The 24,830-nt window shown below is 37.7% G+C and overlaps 1 protein-coding gene across 1 annotated transcript; it reads right to left on the bottom strand.

The window, feature by feature from the left end:
• Positions 1-493: 493 nt before the first annotated feature.
• Positions 494-1,853, bottom strand: LOC131048819 (probable 3-hydroxyisobutyrate dehydrogenase-like 1, mitochondrial). The gene has a single exon (XM_057982892.2). The coding sequence runs from the start codon at positions 1,532-1,534 to the stop codon at positions 611-613; it is 924 nt and encodes a 307-aa protein (XP_057838875.1). The 5' UTR covers positions 1,535-1,853; the 3' UTR covers positions 494-610.
• Positions 1,854-24,830: the final 22,977 nt, after the last annotated feature.

Raw genomic sequence — 24,830 nt, forward strand, 5'->3', positions numbered from 1 at the left:
TTATTGATATTATTACAGTGTGACAGTTGGTAATATGAACATTCAGCAAATTTAACAATGTGGATTATGTTTGACAGGTTATTGTCATTGACATTAAAGCAATCAGAGTCAGGACGTAGTCAAGTGCAGAACCTGTCATTTAAACAAATCAAAGCTAAATGTGTGCAGTATAAGTAGAGGCCTCTCCTCCACATACAAGAAGCCATGGCAATCGGAGGCGAAGATTATATTCACTACAATTCATATGGCTACCCAAATGGTATCGGTGGTGATGACATGAAACACAAACAAAATTTTGAGGCGGCTTGTTCACTCAAATTACATGTGCCTACAAAGTATAACTCAAATCGTTGAACCGCTCCCATGTTTTGAATTGCCCACAATATACCTTGGTGACCTTTGTAATCCTCCTCAGTCCTCCAAAAGCAATAGTCATATATATACAAACCAGATTACTCATATGCATCAAATCCGATGGTCACTTTGCCAATGGTAGCTTGAAACATCAAATCACTGGTTTTTCTTAAACATGAAAAAATAGATACAGCGAATACCAATCTGATTGCAAAATCGACAGCAATCTAGGGCATGAAAAGAATAGGAGGGTTACCTATTTGTTTGTAGGCAGGGGAGAAGAGAGGTTATTGAGGCGCTCAAATGCAGTAATAAAAGACGGAAGCCCCAGCTCTCCACCTCCATTGGCCTTGAGAGAAACATAAAGCTGCTCAAGCAGCGCACTCCCGGGCAATGAAACCTCCCTTTTCTCGCCCTCTTCCAACGCCATACCCAAATCTTTGGCCATATACTTCACAGGACCGCCCGTCGCGAAATCCCGCTCAATAATCCTCTCGCCTACCAACTCCATAACCTTCGACCCTGCCGCACCACCACTGATCGCTGATAGATACTTTCTCACATCCAAACCCACCTTGCGCGCAAAAACCAAACCCTCACTCAAGCCGCACTGACTCCCGGCCACCGTGATCTGATTTGCGAGCTTACAAGTCTGCCCGGAGCCCGGCGGGCCCAAATAAGTAGCCGAACCCATGCACCTAAATAGGGGCTCCAGCTTAGCCACGGTTTCCCGGCGACCGCCCGCTAAGATAGCCAAGGTACCGTTTTCAGCGCCTCTGTCGCCTCCACTGACAGGTGCATCCACAGAATCGCAGCCTTTGGCAGTGGCCTGCTCAAAAATCTCCCTGGCTAGGGAGGGTTGGCTGCTGGTCATATCCACGAGAATGCCGCCAGGGGCGAGACCTGAAAGGACCCCGTCGGTTCCCAATATGACCTGGCGGACATCGGAAGGGTTGCTGACTATGGTGAAGACAACGTCGCTCCGTTCTCCCACAGCCCTAGGGGACTCCACGGAGGCTGCGCCATTGAGGCAGAGAGCTGAAATTTTCGCAGGCGTGCGAGCATAGATGGTGACATGGTAGCCAGCGGCCTGCACCCGAGCGCACATGGCTGAGCCCATTACGCCTGTTCCTATCCACCCGACTCTGGTGCGTGCCGCTGTGATTTGTTCTTCTTCCATTGCGCACTTAAAGGTCTTCAATACAAGTACCCGGAATGGTGACAGACCAGATTAAATGTGATGCATCGACTCCAACTGCAATCACAACCCTAGCCGAGATATTCTCCTTCCCCACTTTGCAGGTTTTCAAGCTTTTCCATCATTGTATGCAAACAGGCTTCTGTTTTTCTAACCCAAAATCGAAAGGGGAGTCCAAGCTCAACAGGCTTCTGTTTTTCTAACCCAAAATCGAAAGGGGAGTCCAAGCTCAACAGGCTTCTGTTTTTCTAACACAATTGAAACTCACTTGGAAACAACGCCTAAATGTGCAACAGATGATATTTAAACGTTTAGAGGCCAAAGAAGTCCATGGACCTAAGAATAGAGACACTTCTCAATGTACAACATTTTTATATGAATGAATGAATGAATGATTTTACGTCTACGAGATTAATGATTTTATTAACGTCCACAAGACTAATCAGTCTATGGGACCAAGAAATTACAGTCTAGGATGATTTCATAATCTTTTCTATGTCAGATCTCTTGCTTTGAATCTTGACCAAAAAACTACCAGTGATTGATCTTATCCTCGCCAAATAAATGATGCATGTTGTCACTTTTCAAGATGCACTCGTATTCAGCATGAATATCATCATAAGTCGTGCACTCACTGAGAAAGTGTCATTCGGTCTCAATAGCACCCATCTCGCAAAACAAGCAAATTCTCTCTTCCCATAACTCTTTGGGCCTTTTCCACCTACCCATTTCACACCTGAGATGATGCGAACATGTCCTCAATTGAGCCACTAACAGTCTCACTTTGCCTTTAATAACTGCCCCTAAGTATGCTTTCTCTCCATGATCCCAATTTGGGTTAAACTCTTTGATGTAGTACTTCTTTTTTCGACCAATACAATTATTCCACATAGCATTTTGAAACTTTCCTATGACCAACTTTTTAATTTCCTCATTGGTATTCAGACATTCGTGCAACTTGATGTTCCATTTGTTCAACCACTTATTGTTTTGTTTCATCCAAGTTTTCTGCCTACGGTTAAGTCCCTCTTCCATGACGATTTTGAGCCACTGTTGATTATCCATGATTTCACCTTCTTTAGATAACTTATTAACCTGGTGATCGCTGAAGCCTCCAATGGGAAAGTACCTAGTTCCGCTAAAAGGATCTCATATGGCACTGAGGTTTTAACTTTGAGATTGCTTGTGATTAAGTGCTTTTGAATCCTCTCTGGCTGTCTTCATCCATAGTTTGACATGCTACCTCCCCAAACTCACAACCATATAGAACAACCGGCATAACCAACAAACCAAAAAGAGTATTCTTGGTTTTCCAATCCCACAATTCAACTTTTCTGCACCTATTTTGGAGTAGAAACAAAGCTTTCCACCCTCCCTGTATCCTTTTCGCTCTACAAGTCTCCCAACTAAGCTTATAGTGGAAGTCAATCCCTAGATATTTGTATTCTCTCACAATTTCCAGCGAGTTGCCATTAAAGAGGAAGGTAATTTGCTTTTCTTTCTTAGAGGGAAAATCATGATCTTGGCTTTAGTAATGTTCACCTGCATCCCTACCTCCTGACAAAAGTTCTCTAGTGCTTTTAAGTGCTCTCTGATCCCATGAGGATAAGATCATCCGCATATAGAAGTAATTTCACCACATATTCCGCAAGTTGGACGCCTTCTCCCTCTATTTTGTTCATCCATGCTTCTAATTTATCAATGTACAAACCGAATAAAGTCAGGGATAGAGGGCATCCCTGTTTAACGCCAATATCACTACCAAAACATTCAGACATTCCCTCAGTAGTTAAGATTTTAGCTCTAACTTTCTCATAAAGTCTATGCACTGCAACTCTATACATGTCAGGAACACCCAATTCTTCCATTCTATTCCATAGCTTGTCTCTAGGCACCATGTCAAAGGCTTTCTTAAAGTCCACAAAACAGCAATATCCTTCTTCCCCTTGATTGTCCCATATTTTCTCTATCAAATGTCGAAGAGTGATGCAGTGATCGATGGTAGAGTGCTTACATCTAAAACCCGCTTGACCTTTGGCTCTTTTTCCTTCATTTTCTGCCCATCTGTTGATTCTACACTCTACCATGCTCCCAAAAAGTTTGCCTAGAAGGGGGTTGACCATGATAGTGTGATAGTTAGATGGATTATTTGTATCCCCTTTCAAAAAGGGGAATAACCACGATAGTCATCCAATCTGTCGGAAAACCATCTCAAGTGACACTATTGAAGATACCCTTTATGTGAGGAGTGAGAAGTTCCACTCCCCGCTTTAAGAATTCAGCTTGCAGCCCATCAATATCACTCGCCTTACCACTTGCTAAATTCTTTATTCCTTGTTTGATATCCTCAACCGTGAATAGCTCCACCGAAGTGTTCACAATGGGGGGGGAGTTCTTCTCATGTGACCTCTCGTAAAGAAGCTTAGCATATTCCAACCATTGCACATCTATAATATTGTTCTCAGTTTGCTTTCTCTTTGTAATTCCTTCTCTAGGTTTGTTCTTTCATATTAAATTTTGATCAATAGGTTTGTTGTTTTCTCTCTTTTTGTTTTTCAAATAGAATGTTTAAATTATCCGTTTTCAAAATGCCTTCTTAATTTGCCTTTTCGATTGACACGAATGTCACTCACATTCCATGATAAAATATCACTCTACCTCTACTACTCTCATATTGCAAAATATGCATATCCTCTTTTCCTACTCTTCTTTAGGTATCATTCATCTACCTGTTTCACACCTCAAGTGATGGGAGCTAGTTCTTAATTGAGCTATCAACATCTTTGCTCTCCATTTAATATTCGTCCATATTTAGATTTTTTCCTCACAGTCTCTTGTATGGTTGAATTCTTCATATAATATACATTTTTACATCTATTTTTTGTCCATAAGGTACTCCTAAAGATTTCCTTCACAAATTTTTGTATTTCTTTGTTGGTGTTAGGACATTCTTGTATATTAAACATCCAATTTTTTCATCTATTTGTCATTTTGTTTCATCCATGTGTTTTTCCTTCTATCTAGTCTTTCCTCCATAACCATCTTAGGCCAACAGTGTTTTTCCATATTTTGAGTCTTCTTTAGGTAACTTACCAAACAAACCATTGCCAATCCTTATAAAGGATAGGTACCAATTTCTACCAATAGATCTCATATGGGATAGCATATTTAATTTTGAGACTGCTTATGATTAAATGTTTTTTAATTCTTTCCTTGTCTCCATTGTTATCTGACATACTACTGCTCTAAATTTTGCACTTGTATAGGATCACCAGGGTGACTAGCAAATCAAAAAGCATTCTCTTAGTTGTCCAATCCCATAGCTATGTATTCCTACACGATATAGTCCTTTCCATCATCCTCGAATTCTTTTTGCTCTACATGTTTCCTGATTAAGTTTGTTGTGGAAATCAAGTCCAAGATATTTGTATGTGTTCACCACTTCCAACACTACCTTCAAAAATAAAGTTTTTTTATCTTTTTATTTATTTTGAAAGAGAAGATCATCACTTTGGCCTTACTAATAGTTGCTTGCATCCCTACCTCCTGACAAAAGGCTTCATGTGTCTTCAAGTGTTCCCTCGAACCATTTGTTGTTTTAGTAATTAGGATGAGATCATCTACATATAGAATTAACTTTATTACATATTTAACCAACTAAACTCCCTCCCCACTAGTCTCGGTTAGTCATTCTTTTAAGTTATCAATATATAGCCCAGACAAAGTTGGGGAAAGTGGGCAACCTTGTTTGACACCAACTACCAAAACATTCTAACATTCCATTTGATATTCTAATTTCAACCTTGACTTTCTCATATAGCCTATGTATCGTAACTCTAAGCACATTTGGGAACCCCAATTCCTCCATTCTATTCCATACTTTATCACATGATACTCTATCAAAGGCTTTTGTAAAGTCTACAAAACAGCAAAACGCCTCGCCCCCTAAGATATTCCATTATTTTTTAACCAAGAACCTAAGGGTAACACCATGGTCAATAGTGGAATATTTTTGTCTAAAACCAGCATGTCCTTTAGCTCTTTTTCCTTCCATGTCTGTCCAACTACTAATCTTGTGTTCAATCATGCTTCCAAAAAGCTTTCTAAGGAGGGGAGTGACAATAATAGTGTAACAATTTGTTGGATTATTTATATTATCACTTTTGTGAAGAGGAATCACAACATTGGTTATCTAATTTTCTGGGAAACCCTCTTAAGTGACATTATTGAAGATATGATTGATATGAGGTGCAAGGACCTCAATGCTCCATTTTTAATACTCTACTTACAACCCATATCATGTGCCTTTCTCCTAGCCAACCTTTTTATAACTTGTTTGATATCTTCAATGGTGAAAGTTCAATAGTTGCATTGATTACCAAGGGTCCATGTTTATCTTGTTTGCTTTCATATAACATCTTTTCGTATTTAAGCAATTGAAACTTGTGATATTGTTTTCTATTTGTTTTCTCTTTTGTTGCACCTCTATCCAAAATATATTGGGATTTTTTTTTCAAGGGTAACAACTCCACCCTTCTTATGTTCACATATTTTTTTTTTTACACCTTAACAATTTTTAATACTCATTCTTACTTTCATTGTCCATCCACTTTCTCGTACATTTCTTTTTGCTAACTTGCATTCATCATCAAACCAAAGATTTGTTAGGAAAGTATTTTTTTTCTTTCTTTTGGATCTAGTCCTCTTGCATTAGATTGTTATGGTAATTGCATAATTTATTAAGTGAATGAAGATGCACATATAGCAATTACAAAGATGATATTTCTATTACGAAACAATCGCAAACTGAAGAAAATAGAAACTATCTAATATGTACAATAAATTACATTATTGACCATCAACTAAATAATTATTAAGATATTATTCTAATACCCTCCCTTAATGGTCAATTTGTCAACTACACCAAGTTACCCCCTAAATTTTACAAACTTGTCTGGGCTCACAGACGGTGAGAATATATGTTGTTTGATCCTTTATCAAAACATACAGCAATTGAACTGATTTATCTTCAACCAGCTTCTGAATGAAGTGACAATGAAGTTCAACATGCTTGATTCTCTCGTGGAAGATCGAATTCTTGGCCAGTTTGAGTACCCCTTGATTGTCACAGTAAAGGGGAGTAGGACCTACTTGAGACATCTACATGTCTGAAAGCATCCTCTAAAACCAATCTGCCTCACAAGTCGCCTTAACTATTCCTCGATACTTTGCTTATGTCGAGGAAAGAGCCACTACTGATTGCTTCTTACTAGTCCATGTGACTACACCAGATCCCAAACTAAAAACATACCCATATGTTGATTTTTTGTCATCAACAAAACTTGCCTAATTTGAGTCTGTAAAACCAATGAGTCTTAGATTGTGACTTCTGTTGTGCAGAAGACCAAAATCAAAAGTGCCCTTAACATAATGTAGCACACGCTTTGCTGCTACCCAATGATCAACCTTGGGGGTTGTCATGAAGCATGAAATGTAGCTCATTGTAAAACTGAGATCAGGCCTAGTATCAATAAAGTAGATGAGACTGCCCACCAGTCTAAATGTTGATTTATTCACCATAGGTGAAGCTTATTTGGTTGTCAGCTTCAACCCTTTCTCTATAGGTGTGGATGCAAGGTTGCAATCTTGCAATCTGAATCTTGTCCAATAGACAATGGGCATACTTTAACTGAGATATGAAGATGCTGCCTTCAGTCTGCCAAACTTCAACACCTAAGCAATACTGTAGAAGTCCCAAGTTTGTCATGTCAAAGGACTGGCACAAACTTTGTTTGATCTGATCGATCAAAAGTATCAAATTGCCAATGATAACGAGGTCATCAACATAGACAACAAGAATAAGCATCACACCACCAGTGTTTTTGACATACAGATTAGAATCAAAGGGACTCCTCTGAAAGCCATGATTTGTGAGGTACTTGTCAATTTTGATGTACCAAGCCCAAGGAGCTTGTTTCAGGCCATAAAGTGCTTTCACCAGTTTGCACACTTGTTGTTCTTTTCCAACAACCTTGAACCGTGGAGGCTATGTCATGTAGACTTCTTCATGAAATTAACCATTGAGGAATGCACTCTTAACGTCCATCTAATGGACTTCCTAACCAAAGTGAGCTGCTAAGGCAAGGACAAGCCATATGGTACTCATCTTGGTTGTAGGAGCAAAAGTCTCCTCATAGTCAATGCCTTCAATCTATGATAATCCCCTAGAAACAAGATGAGCTTTGTACTTGACAAGGGTTCCATCAGTTTTTTACTTAACCTCATATACCCATTTGTAACTAAAGGTCTTCTTCCTTGGAGGAAGATCATAAAGGACCCATGTTATTTTTCAAAAGACTCTGGTGTTCAACTTCCATAGCCTTTTCCCACTCAGGAATTCTTAGCCCTAGAATATGTTTGGGGCTCAAAAATACTATGAATGTTGGCCATGCAAGCAAAGTTGACTGTATTTTGTTGTTTGCTCTTGTTTTTGGATGATATACGCTCGATGAGCTCATCAGGATGAAGATCACTTATGGTCTTAGCCCACCATTTAGGCTGGAGAGTAAGACCAACATTAGATGCAAGAGGAATAACTGGAACAGGTTCAATAGGTGGAAGATCAATATCATCTGGAGGAAAATTGGGTTAAGCATCATCAAATTCAGATTTTGCATTGTCCCTCCCATCAAGTGAACATAATGGAAGACGAACACCCAAATCAAAAGCCTTCAAAGGTTGATCCTCATAATTTTGCATAGACGGTGATAGTTAAAAAGGTCCTCGTTCTTCATCAAAGACAAAATCACAAATGAAGATGAGACAATTAGTGTCTACATCAGTCAGTTCGGTAAGCCTTATGGTTGTCACTATACCCCGTGAACATAATTTTTTGACTCTTATAATCCAACTTAGAGTGCTTGTCATCTAGAATCCATACATATGCTAAAGAGCCAAAGACTTTAAAATGACTAATCCTAGGTTTGCAACTAGTCTAGGCTTCCTCGAGAATCGTCTCTTTAACAACCTATGTGGGAGACCGATTAAGGAAATAGACTGTAGTGTATAATTTTTATGCCCACAATTTCTTGGGAACACTCCTATGTTCCAACATTGACCTAGCCATCTCAGTGATGGTGTGGTTGCAATGCTCTACAATGTTGTTCTACTAAGGAATGTAAGGTGTGGTTAATTGGTGTTTGATGCCATGAGTATCACAGAAGTTGGAGAAAGTAGTAGAAAAAAACTCCCCCCATTCTCTGACTAAGAGAAACTATGGGACAACCAGAATCTTTCTCTACTAAGGCCTTAAACTTCTGGAATACAGTAAACACCTATGATTTCTGTCTAAGAAAGTACACCCATATTTTACAACTGAAATCATCAATAAAAAGTAAGAAATACCTGGACCCAATAACAGAAGGGGTATTCATTGGTCCACATACATCAGTGTGTACCAACTATAGTACCTTGGAGGCTCGCCATGAGTCACCATCTTTGAATGGTGTCATGTGTTGCTTCCCAGCCTGACAAGCTCCACAAACTTGTTGATTTTGAGTTTGAATCTCATGTAAGCCATGAACTAAATTTTCCTGAACAAGTTGAGCAAGATAATGAATGTTCAGGTGGTTGTACCATTGATGCGAGAGATTGCTGATATAAGATGATTTAGTTGCAAAGGCATGCTCCAGAGAATCACCCATATCCACAAGTTTGTATAGACCATGATCCTTGATGCCAACAACCACAGTAGTGTGAGTCACATAATCAATATCGAACACTTGTGTGAACTGAATACCACATCAAGCTGAGGAGAGTGCCGCATAATCTAGCTCACAGAGAGAAGGTTTAGTTCCATTCCAAGAATGTAGTATACATCGAGGAATATGAGATTACTCACACTAGACTGTCTATGAACGTTGCCCTTGCTGACAATAGTATACACTTCACCTCCCTCCAAAAATGATAAGATCAATGAAATGTGAGAAGTCTGTGAACCAATCATGCAAATGAGTGAAGTGTTGAGATGCATCGGGGTCTATGTTGGCATTATACACTCAGATGAGAATGGTTGATGTTGTCATTGATGGCAACCAACTGGTAACATGATTCACAGGTTACATCGACAACATACATCATCTACCGGCACCGGCATGCACTACAAGTTTATTCACACCGACATCCAGTCTACACCAACAGTAGATCACATCGGCACTCTAAGCCGACATGGAAATAATATTGTTTTGTATTGTGATTATATTTTATAGCCGACATGATGTATTGTAAAGACTCATATATGTATGAAATCTTGTAGGTCATTTTAAAAAGGGAATTAGGTAATGAATGTAAGCGATATATGAGAGTGAATAACCAGCATTGCAGATGTTATTTTGAGCAGTACATTGTCATTGGATTTAACCATCCAATTGTAGTCAGTGGGACTCCTTTTTGTGATTGAGCAGTGATCTCTAGGTTGTTGCCTTTCCTGCATGTGCAGGCCCCTATTGTATAAGTAATATTTATTCATATTGGTCAGTGAGTAAATATTATGGGTCACAAATCCCACCGAGGTTTTTCCCCTACCGGGTTTCCTTGCCAAAAATATTTGTGTTATGGTGTGCATTGATGGTTATACTTTTGTTTTTCTTTACTGCATTACTATTTGCTTACCGATATATTAATTTGGGTTATAAAGTTGCAAACAAGCAATTAGTATCAGAGCCTAGTCCTCTATTTGCAGAAGCCTAACACCTTGAGGAAGATTCTGAAACCAGTACCGATGGAAAGTTTGAGACAACAGCTGGAAGGAGCTCTTTAAGATTTTGATGCAGAAAAATTGAAAAATATCAAACTGGAAGATGAACTCAGAACTGCTCGGGAATTCATCAAAGCACTTCAAGATAACCTGGTTATAGCAAAGAATAAGAGAAAAAAATTACATGTGCAATTGCAAAATAAAGATGGTGAAGAAAAGGAAACTCTCAGAGATATTGCAGAGAAATTGAGACAAGAGAACAGTAACATGAAGAATGAGATGCAAGATTTAACCATGAGACTATGCAAGGATATTGAAGATAGAAAGAGGAATGAGGAAGATTTGGCTAGAAGAATTAATGAAAGATCAAATGAATCTCTAAGGCTTAGTTATGAAAATGATATGCTTAAAAAAGATTTGATTCACATGCAGCATGACAAAGAAGAACTTATGAGACAAGTTAACACTTTGGAAGGTGAGTTGGTCACTACAAATGAATACAAAGACAAATTCAAGAAGAGTTCAAATAATCTTGATGATATGTTGAAAAGTCAGAAACCTGATGGAGAAACAATTGGACTTGGATTTGAAAATGGAGAAAGTTCTGGGACTGCAAACAATCATGATCACAGCAAACCGGTAAGGCAACCTAATGCTTATAAATTCAATGAGAAATGTTTTAATTGCAACAAATTTGGTCATAGAGAAAATCAGTGCAGATTTAGAATAATCAGAATACAAAATTACCCACCGGTCAATGTTCCAAATGCAATAAAAATGGTCATAACTCAGACAATTGCAGAATCAATGTGAAATGATATGTTTGTGGTAGATTTGGACATTTATCTAATCAATACAGAACTCAAACCTATCAAGGTTATGGAAAAGCTATTCAGAGAAACAATGTAACTTGTTATGCATGTAACAAGATTGGGCATATTGCAAAATTTTAAGAAGTAAGACTGTACTGGCAAACATTAAGGGATCTAATGACAAAAGCAAAGAAAAGGTGACTGAAATCAAGCAAGAATTTTCTAAACAATGGATTAGGAAGAGAGATCGGAGAATTGATGAATCTGTCTCTGCACCGGCAGAACAGGGTAATCCTGCACCAACAGGAGATTCTTCATCTAACTAAGGAATAATCATTAGGGGTAAGGCAACAAATTGAAATTCATGCATTTACCCTCGGTTGGTGGTAAGAAGTTATAATTCTTCTTTACCAGCAGATATGTGGAGTTTTCACTTCACCGGCGAAGCATTTATTGCAGTTGTAAGTTAATTTTTGGTTATAAAGGCATTGTAACTTCTCATTTCAACTCACTAAGCATCCAAGAATTTGAAGAGAGAAAAATCAAGCAAAGGCATTCTAAAGGCAAAGCAGCAAAGGTCTTTCAGAGCATTCAAGGATTTCTCAGTTAAAAGGTATTTATCTTTCGCAATGGCTTCTTCATCCTCCGTTCCTGAATTCATAGCAAACCCTACCATTGTGGAGAACATAAAACGACCTAGACCCATTTTCAAAATCATTGCTAAGATAGCAAAACTAGATGACTCCATTGGTGCATTTTCTAGAATCCCGAAGGGAGTTGCATTTGTTGAAGATCCTATGGCATACATACATTGTAACATAGAGAGTTTAGGGTCTGAAGATTTGAAGAACATGTACATTGTCACAACCCTCATTTATCACTTTTTGATTTGATACAATTCTATTATATTTTTGGTTGAGCTATTGAAAATAATTGAATGAATATTATTAAAGAATAAATAATGGACCCACATACACACTTGGAGAATATAATTCAAAAGGCATTATTTATTTTTATTCCCAATTATGGCACATGTTGTAGGAGAAATTAGAAGCTTCTAGAGGAATCTCCAATACCTTGCATGTAACTCCCCCACTAAGATATTAATCAATTTTGCATGGGTCCAATATTGGAAAAGAATCTCATTCTTAATTAATTTCTCTAGATAGTGGAATTAAGGGATTTTTCCTATATATTGTATGCAAGTTTTCAAAAGAGGGAGTTGATTATGTTTTGAAGAAAATTTCCCAAGTTTCCTTCTTGTTAGTAGTAGGATCTTCTTTGGTAGTCTCATTTTCGTTGTAGGATTGTTAAGTTGTTCTTGAAGATTTCTCTCAAGTTGCAAGGAAGGATCTAAAAAAGATAGCTAGAAGATTGGAGAGGATTCAACATCGAGCTTCGATAAGCCAGGTTCTCTTCTTTTGTCATCTCTCATTTACATATGAGAAATTTGTATTACCAATATATATATATAGCTTCTAGATCTTCTTTTATATAAAAAAAATTTATTAGATTGTAAATCTTTACTTCTTATTTAGAGATAAATATTGATAAAAGTACTTTTCATATAATGCATGCAAAAGATAGCTTTATTATTTATTTAATTTTCTTTAGAAAAAATATATATCAGATCTTGCTTTTGCTTTTCCAAAAAAAATTTCTAGATCTGTACAAAAATCATATTTCCCCCTTATTTAAATTTCTTTTTCTGAGATTAAACTCTTCTCTGTGTGATTAAATGATAATCACTTGTGTATGAATCTTGTTCCTTATTATTCTTCTCTTAAATTCATTACTCTCGCTCTTGGAATGGAAATCTGAATGTAAATCTTATTTCTTTAATTAAATCTTACTTCCCTGTGAATAATCTTACCTCTGTGTGAATATAAGTTTGATCATCTGTATATGAAGTTATTTAAAAAAAATTCTTGTGAATAAAAACCCATTTCTCTCTCTGAATGTAGATTTGATCATTTGTATGTAAATCTTAATTCCTTAATTTAATTCATTCTCTGCTAAGAGCAGTCTTACTTCTCTATGAACAGAAAAACGTCTAGAAATAAAATATAAACTTCACTGTATTCATTATTCTCTGTGGAAATAAAGTATAAATCTCTCTCTGTGAATATTAGTTCCTGAAAATCTTTCTTTGAAAGCTTTGTTTATCTTAGCATAATCATCTACTTTTTTTTAGTTATCTGTACAATGCTGAAACAAATTTATTTCTCTGTGTTATTTCATCCCTGTGATTAAATTCTTATTCTCAATTTTTTACATTAACATTTCTCTTATACATATATTTGTTTATATATTCCTCTCTTATGCTATTAAATAAATTGGAATGAAAAACTATATATATATATATATATACCAAAAAAAAAGGTAATAAATAAATGAGTTAAGCAAGTCTTTATGCACGAAATATTTATCGGGCAACGTGCAGGGGGAGGTGGTATTAAGGTAACCGCAGGGTAGTGGAGGGGACCATGGCGGTCCCCTCATCACTGCGGGCCTGCACCCGCAGGTCCGCAGTGGTGATGGGACCCGTGGGCCCCACTCCACTTGACTTCAAAAAGCCACTTCAAGAAATTTAAAACCCATAACAACTTAGTTTTATTAACTTTTTCTTTATCCAAATTTTAGTTTAATAAAAGTGTAACTTAGGTAAATTTAAAATTTAATCATCCTTAGTAAATTTATAATTAATTTACCTTTAGCAAATTTATAATTTGTAAATTAAATTATATCAAAATTTATAATTAGAATTTCACCAACTATTTAAGATTCACTTAGCAATTAATTCATATTAATATGATTTGAACCAAATGTCTAAGCTAATTGCTATTTTTGGGACTAGTGACTTTATAAGCGATTATTCTCATGATAGAAATCAACACATTGCTTAACCTTGCATGTAACTTACACTATCCTTGCTTCATGCGAATTACTTATACATTACTTGCATTTATTGATGACAAAGTTACATTTTCTTCATCTTCATGCAAGTTACACGTTAATTATTAATATGCGAGTTTCATAATTGCCGTTATTATGCGAGTTATATTTCAAGTTTTGAATATTAAATAATCTAGTTATGGTTCTATTCCACATGGTTCATCAAGTAGTTATTTCAATTAATTAAGCTTTGCAATGTCTAATTATGCACGTTCAATTCATAATTGTTTTCAAGCATGATGTTTTTCATAGCTTCTTAGTTAGAAAACTAAATAAAGGAAGGCGGAAAACCAAAATTTAGCAGCGTTCGGTATATATATAGTGCCTCTAGGTCACGCTTATGGGTAATGTCGTCGTGTTGAACTACTGCACTTAACGCCTAATAAAGATGCATCAACGACGTCTGTGGCATCATCCCTATAAATCATCGGGGAGTAATAAGGACACTTGGAAGTTAAAATCCAAGGGGCGGGTAATCCCCCTTGGATCGATAATCTAATAAGATAATCCTTAAATGATTTTACATCCGCTGAGTTAAACCATAGTAAACCCCCTTAAGGTTGATTGAGTGAAATGCTTTTATGAAATTGATTTAATCTTGAAGATTAGTTGACGATTGACAATTTGGTCAAGGGTGACGCTTATGATAGGTATTAGGATCTAGTTGTTTTAGGCCACAAGCAATAGGCCATCTTGAGCCTTTGCTTAAGTGCTACCACCGTGGGTAGCAACCGCAGAGAAATTGTCTGGGACATTGACCCTAGAAAGGGTTGCGTACCCACTAATCAGTTTACATCAAACCATAGAGTAGAAAATAGAACTACATACTTTACGCCTTGATCTTGTGCTGAAACGGGTATGTAGGCAGTCTAGGGATGGAGTTGTCCCTAGTACTTAGGCGTCCGTGGGTGGGGTCTAGTTTTGGTAAGAAGAAGGATTGAGTAGAATCCTATTTTGAAAGATAATTATAATAAAAAAGAAAAAGTAATTCAATGCATACTCGGAAGGAATCCCGTATGGATTCGCTTGACTTCCCGAGGCTTTAAGCCAAATTCCGAGGCAGAATTCAAGCTTGTATTATGTTATTTTAATTTCTCCTAAGGATGGCAACCTCGGTGCACTCCTATTAGAAGAGTGTAGTACTTAGTGAGTGGCTCAGGACCCAAATGGTCCCGATGAGTCTAAGTCTCTGGCCAGAGCACCTCCTATCCCAATTGGATAGATGCCTACCCCGTATGGGTAGATGCCTATCTCGTATTGGATAGATGAAACCTCCTGCTCCATACGGACAGATGCCTAACCTGTATGGTTAGATGCTCATCCCGGATGGATGAATGCCTAATCCTAATGGATGGATGCCCAGAGTATGTGATTGAATCAAACACAAATGATTAAAGTAAATAAAAATAAAAAAAGTGGTCAAATTTTGTTGGGTTAAGTAAGGTGGGTTATTACATACATGAATGTTATCACTGACAAGAATGGGGTAGTGAAACCGGAACACAAGGTAGTTGAGGATTTAGGTTTCATTGATATCCTCCATATGTCAGAATTATCAGATGCAACCGTCTGCTATGTTCTTAGCAGGGTTCATGGTGAATTTATGTGGTTGGACTCAGTTTTTAAGATTACTAAGGAAGCTATAAGGGCTATTACTGGTTTACCATCCACCAACACTAGGCCTGACAAGAAGAAGAAAATCCCAAACAAAGAGGTTATGAGCTTAACCAGAGCTACATTTGACAACAGGTCACTTAGGGTCAATGATATAAAGGATAACAATGTTAAATTTGCAAGTATGATCATTGGTTATAAATTTGCTCATACTAATAGGTTGAATTATGTATCTAGTTCCTGCATTCATAGTGCTCATGAGATGATATTAAACAATGCTAAAATTGACATCTATGAATGGTTAAAGGATGAACTGTTAGAGAATTTGCACAAAATCAAAGGTGATAAGAAAGGAACCTTTAAATTTGGAAGTTTGATTGTGTGTTTAATGCTTTACTTTTCAAAAGAGATTCCCGGTATAGGACATAAGGATTTTGCCTATGATATTTTTGTTGGAAAACAGATAAAGGAGGCATTTACCGGTATGGGATCTGATGGTGATGAGTTGGTGAAAGACTATTTCAAGAATTTCCAAGCTAAAATGAGACAAAGGGAAAGGATTCCCCAAAGCATTATGGATAAATATGATAAACAAATATGCTTTGTAGTGAAAAGAGATGAAATTTGGACGAAGGCAGTTAGACCAGGACTGTTTGGATTACTAAAATGGGATATGAGGTGGATTCTCACATCTTAGATTCATATGCTAGAATAATCTTAGATTCTCCACTGGAACCATCAAAGAAAATTTTTGGAAATGCATAAACAATTGAGAAGGAAGTAGACATGCAAAAGCAGAGGAAGAAAAGAGAGAAACTAATGAAAGATGCTTCTAAGTTGGTAAAGGATGTTAAAGAAGGATTAATGAATCTTGGCTTGAAAGAAAGTCAATCAAATCAGAAACTGGTAGCTCACGTTTCCCCTGTGGCTACTTCATCTGATTTTGACACTGATCAGGCAACCGAATTCAAGAGAGTGGACAGGAAGAAAAGAAAACCCTCACCGACACCTACTCCATCTCCCAAGAAGTCAAGGACACAGAGAAAGAAACAACAGGTTGTAAGAGAGCCCAGTGGTCCTAAGAAGAAAGTGACTCCAAAGAAGAAATTTGAACCTAAGGAACCGGATACTCTTTCACTGGAAGAGTTAATCAATGAAATCACCCAAGATGGTAACCTTGGTAATGTGAATAAATTTTATCATTCTTTTAAGGATTCAGATAAGGGTACTATAGAGGAAAGCATTATTTTGTATCTAGACATATTCAAGAAGGTTCTTATTGAAGTTGTAGATGTTCTACCTAATGTTTATACTTAAGATTAGAGGCAAAGAGAATGTGTGTAATCGAACTTGATAAGAAATTAAAGGTAGAAGTTCTATTAGTTGTTCATCCTGTTAATTCCAAGTAGGAAATTGATGATCTAATATCTTAGGCAAATAGAACTATTTTTGTAAGTGGTCACCGACAAGTTAGTCTTATGGTCAACAAAGTTAAAGAACTAGCAGATGAAACAACAGATAAGGGGGATATGTTTTTTGTTGAGAGAGAGAAGAAAGAAGAGAAGGACATAGAGAAAGTAGATAAATCTTTTGCTAAGGTATATCAGAAAGTTGATAAAGGTAAAGGGAAAATTGGAAGTGTACCTGATATCACGGTCAAGGATAACCTTCCTCTACCGGCACAGGACACCCCACTAATAACTGCAGAGGCATAGGCACAAACTGATAGTCAACCTGAAGAGAAGGCAGAGGAAATGATTAAAGATGACATAGATCTGGAGTCAGACATTCTTTTTACTATGAATGTGGACACTCGAGACTTTAACATTGTCATGGATAAGGAATCAGCTGAAGTTAAGAAAAAGAGAAACCATCCCTGATGATACTCAGCTTAATATTGAGATACCGGTAGAAGCAGAAGCATAAATAGGAACCAAAACTGGAACAGGAACAAGGCATGAACAAAGTATATTTGAACCAGCAGTCAACAAGGTAGATAGTAAGGATGATAGTAAGGATGAAAATAAGTTGAAAACAAAAGTGAGAATAAGGAAGAAACAATGAATAAAGAAGAGGTTAATGATGGAAGTAAGATAGAAGAAGTGGTTAAGGTTAATGTGCAGACATCCAGAGAAGATAAGAAACCAATTGTAGAACCAAGCACTCTGCCTAGCACCTCTATTATGGATTATAAACGAAAGAATGTTATTGTGTGTGGGAAAAGTGGGGTGATGAATTGGAAAATACGAATTCAGGACTAGTCCATACACCAATGGGACTATTGGTGCAAGTTATGGAGTTATATGGAATAACTCAACTTCCCAAGGGATGTTCCATTGTTCTCTATCTCACAAGACCCCTCAAGCCAATGCCTTTGCTCTCAGATCACTGAGCAAAGTGACTTAGGGATGACAATCATGAGAATGAGGGATGTTTGATCAATCTAACATGAATGCAATCCTAAATGTGCATGATATTAACAAGTATGAATTAAACTAGCATGTATATGATGATTAAGATGAAAGAATTAATAAAAAGAACTATCCTAACATGATATACTAGCTAAATATGATTATTATGATAATAGAAATACATTTTATTAGATTATTTCTATTCAAAGAGAGACTAAATGCTTGATAAAATGACCAGATATGAAGATTAGATTCTTAGTAAAATGTCTATAAGTTTGATACTAAAGACTTGGATCTTTAAATGGAGGAATGAGAGCTCTATTTATAGGAAGAATAAGGCAATGGATGGTCAGGATTGAATGATCCTATCAAGGGTCAGGATTGAAGGTTATCAATCTATGTTTACAATTCTCACCAATGAAATGGTGACAATTGTCAACATAAGACTACTTGAGAGGGGATGTAAGAAGAATTAAATGCTTGAGAAGACCTCATGGTTACCTTAAGAGGTAAGGGTTAAGGTTAGGTTAAGGTTATACATTGGATAAAGCTTTTACCCAAAGGATAAACTCTTGTGCAAGGGTTAAAGGGATAACCAAGGTTAAGGCCATCAATGCTTAATGGGACCCTTGGGTTAGATGAGAGTTGAGTTAGAGAGAAAGTCTCTAATCATGTAAGAGGGTTGAGTTAACCATTAATGGTTTGGAAGACTTTCGAGGTGTTGGGCCCATACAAAAAATTTCATTCCATATGTGTCCTTGTTTGAAGTAATGCCCGTCTAATCTGTTGGTCAAGTCATTTCCTTAACCTTCCTCATGTAACTCGACCATTGTTATATCATTTAAGTTTCACTGCGTTGAACTTGAACCTTGAACTTGAACCTTTTTGGTTCAAGGTTCAAAGCTCAACGGGCGTTGTTTTGAATGTCTGTTTCTTCCACGTGTTTTTAAGTCCTCACTAGTCCTTGTCAGCGTTTTGCATTTTTTGAACCTTGAACTTGAACCTTTTTTGGTTCAAGGTTCAAGATTTTTCATGTTAATGTTGTGTCGCGATTGTTTCGCAAAGTGCAAAGTTTAATGTATAGGCATCTTGAAAGACATGTGACTTGACACAAGGTGACGACGTGGATTTTAAGATATGATAAACGGCTGCAGAGGAGAGGAATATTCTCTCTTCAATGATTTGAAATCTGTCATTTATAGCAAGTATGTGTGAGGATCTGTAGTGCCAGAAGTGACGTGACTTAGCATTTAAAGAATGCTCCAGCGCAATCATTTCAAAGTAAGGTCACACGAAGGAAGAGTAATGGAGACAGTTTATGGTAATGATGGGTAAGATTTTCTCGGCTTTAAAACTAAGTAGTTGTCACGTCGAGATTATCATTTTCTTTGAAAAATTTTGAGAAGAAGTTTTTGGAGCAGGAGAAATAGACTGTGATAGGGGTTTGCAGATGATAGGGGAAGGAAAAAGGAAGGCAAAGATTAAAGAAGAGAAACTTGACACTGAGGCTGAACTTTCTATTGGTGGTCGGTTTACCAGGTCAAGGTCCAAGAAGAGTTTTCAGCTGCCGGCTCCCCATCTCATTCTTGATTTGGATGCAGAGGAAGCACTATGCAATATGGCATCCCCTGTTTCTGATATAGACAAGGTTTCAACTGGCGTAGATACTGCCTTCCAGGATTTAGGGACGCTTGATATCCGATCTCATGTAGACAGTGCCACATTGCCACCCTCAGCAGGATCTCTACCCATGCCATCTAAGGAACTGACTCTGGCACCCAAGTGGTTAAGTGACTCAATTACCAGGAAAAGGAACGTGGTCCCTATTTTGATATCAATGGAGGATGCTGTGAGTAAATGTCTGGGAAAGTCCACGAAGCCCAAAAAGCTAAAAATGGAGGCTATGATTGGTTTCGATGAAAGTATGAAGCATTGGACTGTAGACATTGCCAAACTCGTGGCCGACAAAGATGTTGTTACTGTTTCAGAAGCAAACTATGCTATTGAACGAGTTGATTTGGGGGTCGGAACCATAGTCGTTGATGTGAAACACCTGGAGACTTCAACCAAATGAATTATCTCTCGTACATGGAAGGACGAAAGAGACAAGGCTGAGTTAAAGCAGAATTTAATGCAAATGGCTTAGTATATTCATTCTTTGCAAAACAACCCATTACCGTTGTCTCAAATTTCAGGGCCATTTAGCCCAAAATCATTTAGTAATCAGAAATTCTTTGATGAAGTTCAACGAAACAAGATGATTGTTGAGGTCTTCTCAGAATGGCTCACCTCGATCATGCATCAAGGGACCAATTACATAACGGATTTAGTCCAAATTTTTAAAGATGCTAATGAAGTCACCAAAGAATTAGATTCCAATTTAATCTCGTGGCAAAAAGAGAAGACTAAATGGGCAGTGATTTCAAAATAGATGCACGATATTCAACGTTATGGCCTGATGAATTTTCTTGCTGAAAGGCAAGTGCCAGGGTTAAATGAAGACGTAATGTTTATTTGCAAAGAGAGCATTGAGTGGCATAATCAGATCATTGAGCAGGGTCATAGTGAATCAGCCAGTTTGCGTGGCGAATTAACAACCTTAAGGATGACCATGCAGAAGGATCTGCACTGCGTGGATGTCCAATTGCTTAAAGAAGACAGCCAAACTCTAGAAGATACTGCAGAGATGATTAACCAGTTTAGCAACCACATTAAACAAATCAAGGTGGAGAAATCCTTGGCTGTGGGATATTTTACGAGAATTTCCAAAGTAGAATCAATGCTCACAGTTTGTCTCGATCACCTGGACTCACACAGGGACAAAGTGCAGATGGTGAAGAGAAAGAAGGAGCTCTAGAAGCAGAGAATACTTCACATCAGTTTGCCACATGTAACTGTAATTCAGGAATTTTCGAAGGTGCATCGAGAGTGGAGTGCGGCAAAGGCAGTGATGGTGTCTGTCCAAAGCACCAACCTGAGTGATCACACCGAGACCGAGCAGACAGCATGACTAGTACTGGTGGCAGTTGTTTGCCAGTGAATCCAGTCAATTTTAATTTTGGTTATGCAGTAAAGGTAGTTTTCTATTAACTCTTACGAGTTAATTTTACTTTGGTTTAAAAAAAAAAACTATTGGTCTGGCGACCTATTTATATGTTTCGCAATGACTTTATCAGGGTTCACTAAGTTTTTGAAAAGACTATCTTTAAAAATTGGCAAAAACTTTGTGTATGTAGAAGGTGGATGATCATCAATGAATGGAAATCTTGTTAACAATTATCTTTGATTTCAAATCTGTGTGTTTGATATTTGGAGTTTGATTTCTATGAAAACGAGTTTCAAAGAAGGAGTTGTTATACTTTCTATGTGTGCAGAAAACTATTAGCAAATTTCATCTTTAAGGGCTTTTCATTTTGTTTTAGTGTACATGTGAAGTCTGTCGGCTTTATGTAAAGATTTATATATGAATCAGTGCTTGCATTCATTTTGTATTGACTGGTGGATGCAATTACCTTTTAGTGCTTTCTGGTGAAAAGCATTCTATTGATTGTGTGTAATTTGGAGTTGTTTGAATATTTATTAGAGGGAGTTGTACCTTAATTCAGAGGTTAATCAATATAATGATTTTCCAACTGATTGGTAAAAAATTTGTCTTTCTTTTCTCGGCGCAGAATGTATAAAGATAAAATAAATAAAGGGAAACAAATATGTTTACCAACAGATTTTTGGTGACTCTGTTGGGGAGTGATAAGAACTATTGTTTTTAAAACAAGGTCATCGTTACAGTTATGCTTTGTTCTTCATAAATGGTATTGTCTCATGAAAGGTTTTTGCCTATTTTGCAACCAAATTTAAATTGGGTACAAGAGGAGCAAAGTAACATTACCTCTAAGCTGGATACTCTAGCCTGGAGGCATAGAAGAAGTCGAGCAGAATATGACAGAATAAGCGCTCTTCTTAGTGAAATAGAAAGACAAGCAGATCAGCCTATGTTAGTCTTTGAAAGGGTAGTTGTTCCTAGGGTTTTCTTTATTCACGTCCTAGATAATCAATTCCAGATTCCCAAACGTTTGCTACCCTGATTGTTCCACACTGGACTCCAAGTCGTATACTAGAGCCCAAAGAAGGGGGGGGGGGGGGTTCCCGATCTCGTCTTTGAAGAGTTGTAGAATTTAAATTTCCAACCTACCTTCTCGTCTCAACGAAGGGAAAGAAGTAGACCTCCATCCCCATTACGTCATCACCTGCATCTCCAGTTTGTCAAGCTTTGGTCCTACATGGTGTTGTCTTACCAATTTCATTTAATCCGGCCCCTCTTAATATCATACTCCCAATGGCGGCAAATAATCCGTGGGGGGCAGCCGTAGGCCCATTAAATTTAGGTTTGAACCTTAACCCCTTGCCAAAAGTTGCTAGGGATCATTTGCCTAAATTTAGCGAGGATGGGACGGTCACTGCTGATGAGAACCTGAATGCTTTCAGTGTAGCCTATGGAGTAATAGCGGTTCAACATGAAGATGTGGTTATCAGGCTATTTATCCAGACATTGACATGAGTGGCAGCTGATTGGTTTTATCACTTTCCGAATAGTGTGATAACGACCTGGCAGGATCTGAAGACAAGATTTGAAGCTAGATTTAAGATAGTCGAAGATGAACACTCCCTCCTAGCTCAGTTATCCCAGTTAAAAAAGGAGCTTCCTGAATCCATGAGGGATTTTGTAGCGAGATTTGATAAGATCCTACACAAGATTCCAGTTAATAAAAAACCCTCAGATGATAATCTCAAATATTTTTTTATTAGCTCTATGCCCTCTGAAACAAGTTTCTTAGGGTTGCATATTTGAATGCTACTAAAACTCTCGCAGTTGAATTAAAGGATGATTTGATCACAGCGGGCAAATGGAAGAGAGAGGTACAAACATCTAGTGCCCAACCCACGACTTCCTCAGACCCTGTTATCCAACGGTTAATGAATGATGCAATCACCCTTAAGAGACAGACTCCTAAAGCAAGTACTTCCTATTCTCAACCATACCAAGACATCCCTAGGAAATATCCTAATCAACAGGGAGGAGGTGGAGGAAGACAATTACAACTACCGCCAGTACAGCAAAGACTTGCTATTGAAGCACCACCCCTCAAGGCAAACTCTTGTGTGTTTCATTTAACTGATGAACATGATGGTTCTTCGTGTCCAGAGATGGTTCATTTTTCTCAAATGATCAGTAAAGGAGAAACAATCTTAGAAGCTGATGAAGGAGATTCCCAAAGTATGCCTAGCGACTCTGAAATTCATTATATGGAATATGTCTCCGACTCGGAAAGGGGAGGAAACATGTTGGTCTCTTTGGAGGATTCCTCATATGCAATTCTTACAAGAACTCAACAAAATCTGAAATCTCAAGATGTTGTAACGCCCATTCACAGCACTGTGAAAGGAAAGGAAATTTCGACCCGTCATGGAGATATATCAAAGGTTGTTCAAGAGGTCACTTCTTCGAGTTTTGTTTCTTTTACTAACCCTTTTGATATCATTGAATTTTGCAAGACATCTTGTGTTCAGATTACTCCAGCTGAGTATTTGAAGTTAAACATGAAGGAGCTAGATAGATTGGTTGAGTTTTTCAAAGGAAATGATGCCCATGCCTTAGCAAGTGAGACCCAAATGCCCATGAGTGATGATTCTCAAGCACATGAAAATGTCAGTCCTGCTTTAGTAATCCCTGAAGTCTCATCAAAGACTATTCCTCTACAAGCCGATTTGGTTGAACCCAATTTTGAATATAAACTAGAACCTTTCTATGTGTCCTTATATATTAATGGGCATAAGTTGAGCAATTGTATAATAGATTCAGGAGCATTTGATAATGTCATGTCTTCAGCCATAGAAAAAGCTTTAGGTTTAACCCTAACAAAGACCTTTGGCAAATGTTACTCCATGGACTCCAAGCAAGTTCCTTTATTAGGGCAGATTAAGAATGCGCAGGTCGCTTTAGTAGCACATCCTGCCAAGAGAATCAAGTTGACAATCCTAGTGGCTGACATCCTGCTAGCTATGGCATGTTGTTGAGCCACACTTTCTGTAAAGATATGGGAGGGGAAATTAGGATGGATTGGTCTCAAGCAATGATCACGGTTGGAAAATGGAGAGTCCTTTTGCACCCTGAAACAAAAGCTAAGTACACAGTCTTTCCCTCAGATGATCCGAAAGCTCAAATTTTGTATCAAGATTGTGGCTTTGGTAATTACATGATATCGACTGATCCTCAAGATGAGAGTATGGTAATGGATTCAGGTATGTCTGATGAACTCTGGTCTATAGAATTTGATGGGAGTTGTTCATCTTCTGGATCAGGGGTCGGGGTCGTATTGATACCTCCCCATGGCAAGGTCATTCCTTATTCTTTCAAGTTGGAATTCCAAAACATGAATAATACGGCCGTATATGAGGCCTTGTTATTAGGTCTGGCTGAAGCGAGGAGATTGCAAATCAAAATGTTGAAGGTGAGAGGTGATGTTGAACTTATTGTTAAACAAGTGAGGGGTTTATTTGCTGTCAAAAATGAGAGATTGAGACATTATAGGAATCGTGTTTGGGATGAGATCGAAGCCTTTGATGCTTTTTCAATTGAGGCCATTCCTAGGGAGTTTAACTCGAAGGCTGATTCTTTGGTGGTATTTGCAGCCTTACTGGTACCACACCCAGATTTCACAACCGACACTTACAGG

The sequence above is a fragment of the Cryptomeria japonica genome, chromosome 10, assembly GCF_030272615.1.
Source record: "Cryptomeria japonica chromosome 10, Sugi_1.0, whole genome shotgun sequence".
Classification (NCBI taxonomy): domain Eukaryota; kingdom Viridiplantae; phylum Streptophyta; class Pinopsida; order Cupressales; family Cupressaceae; genus Cryptomeria; species Cryptomeria japonica.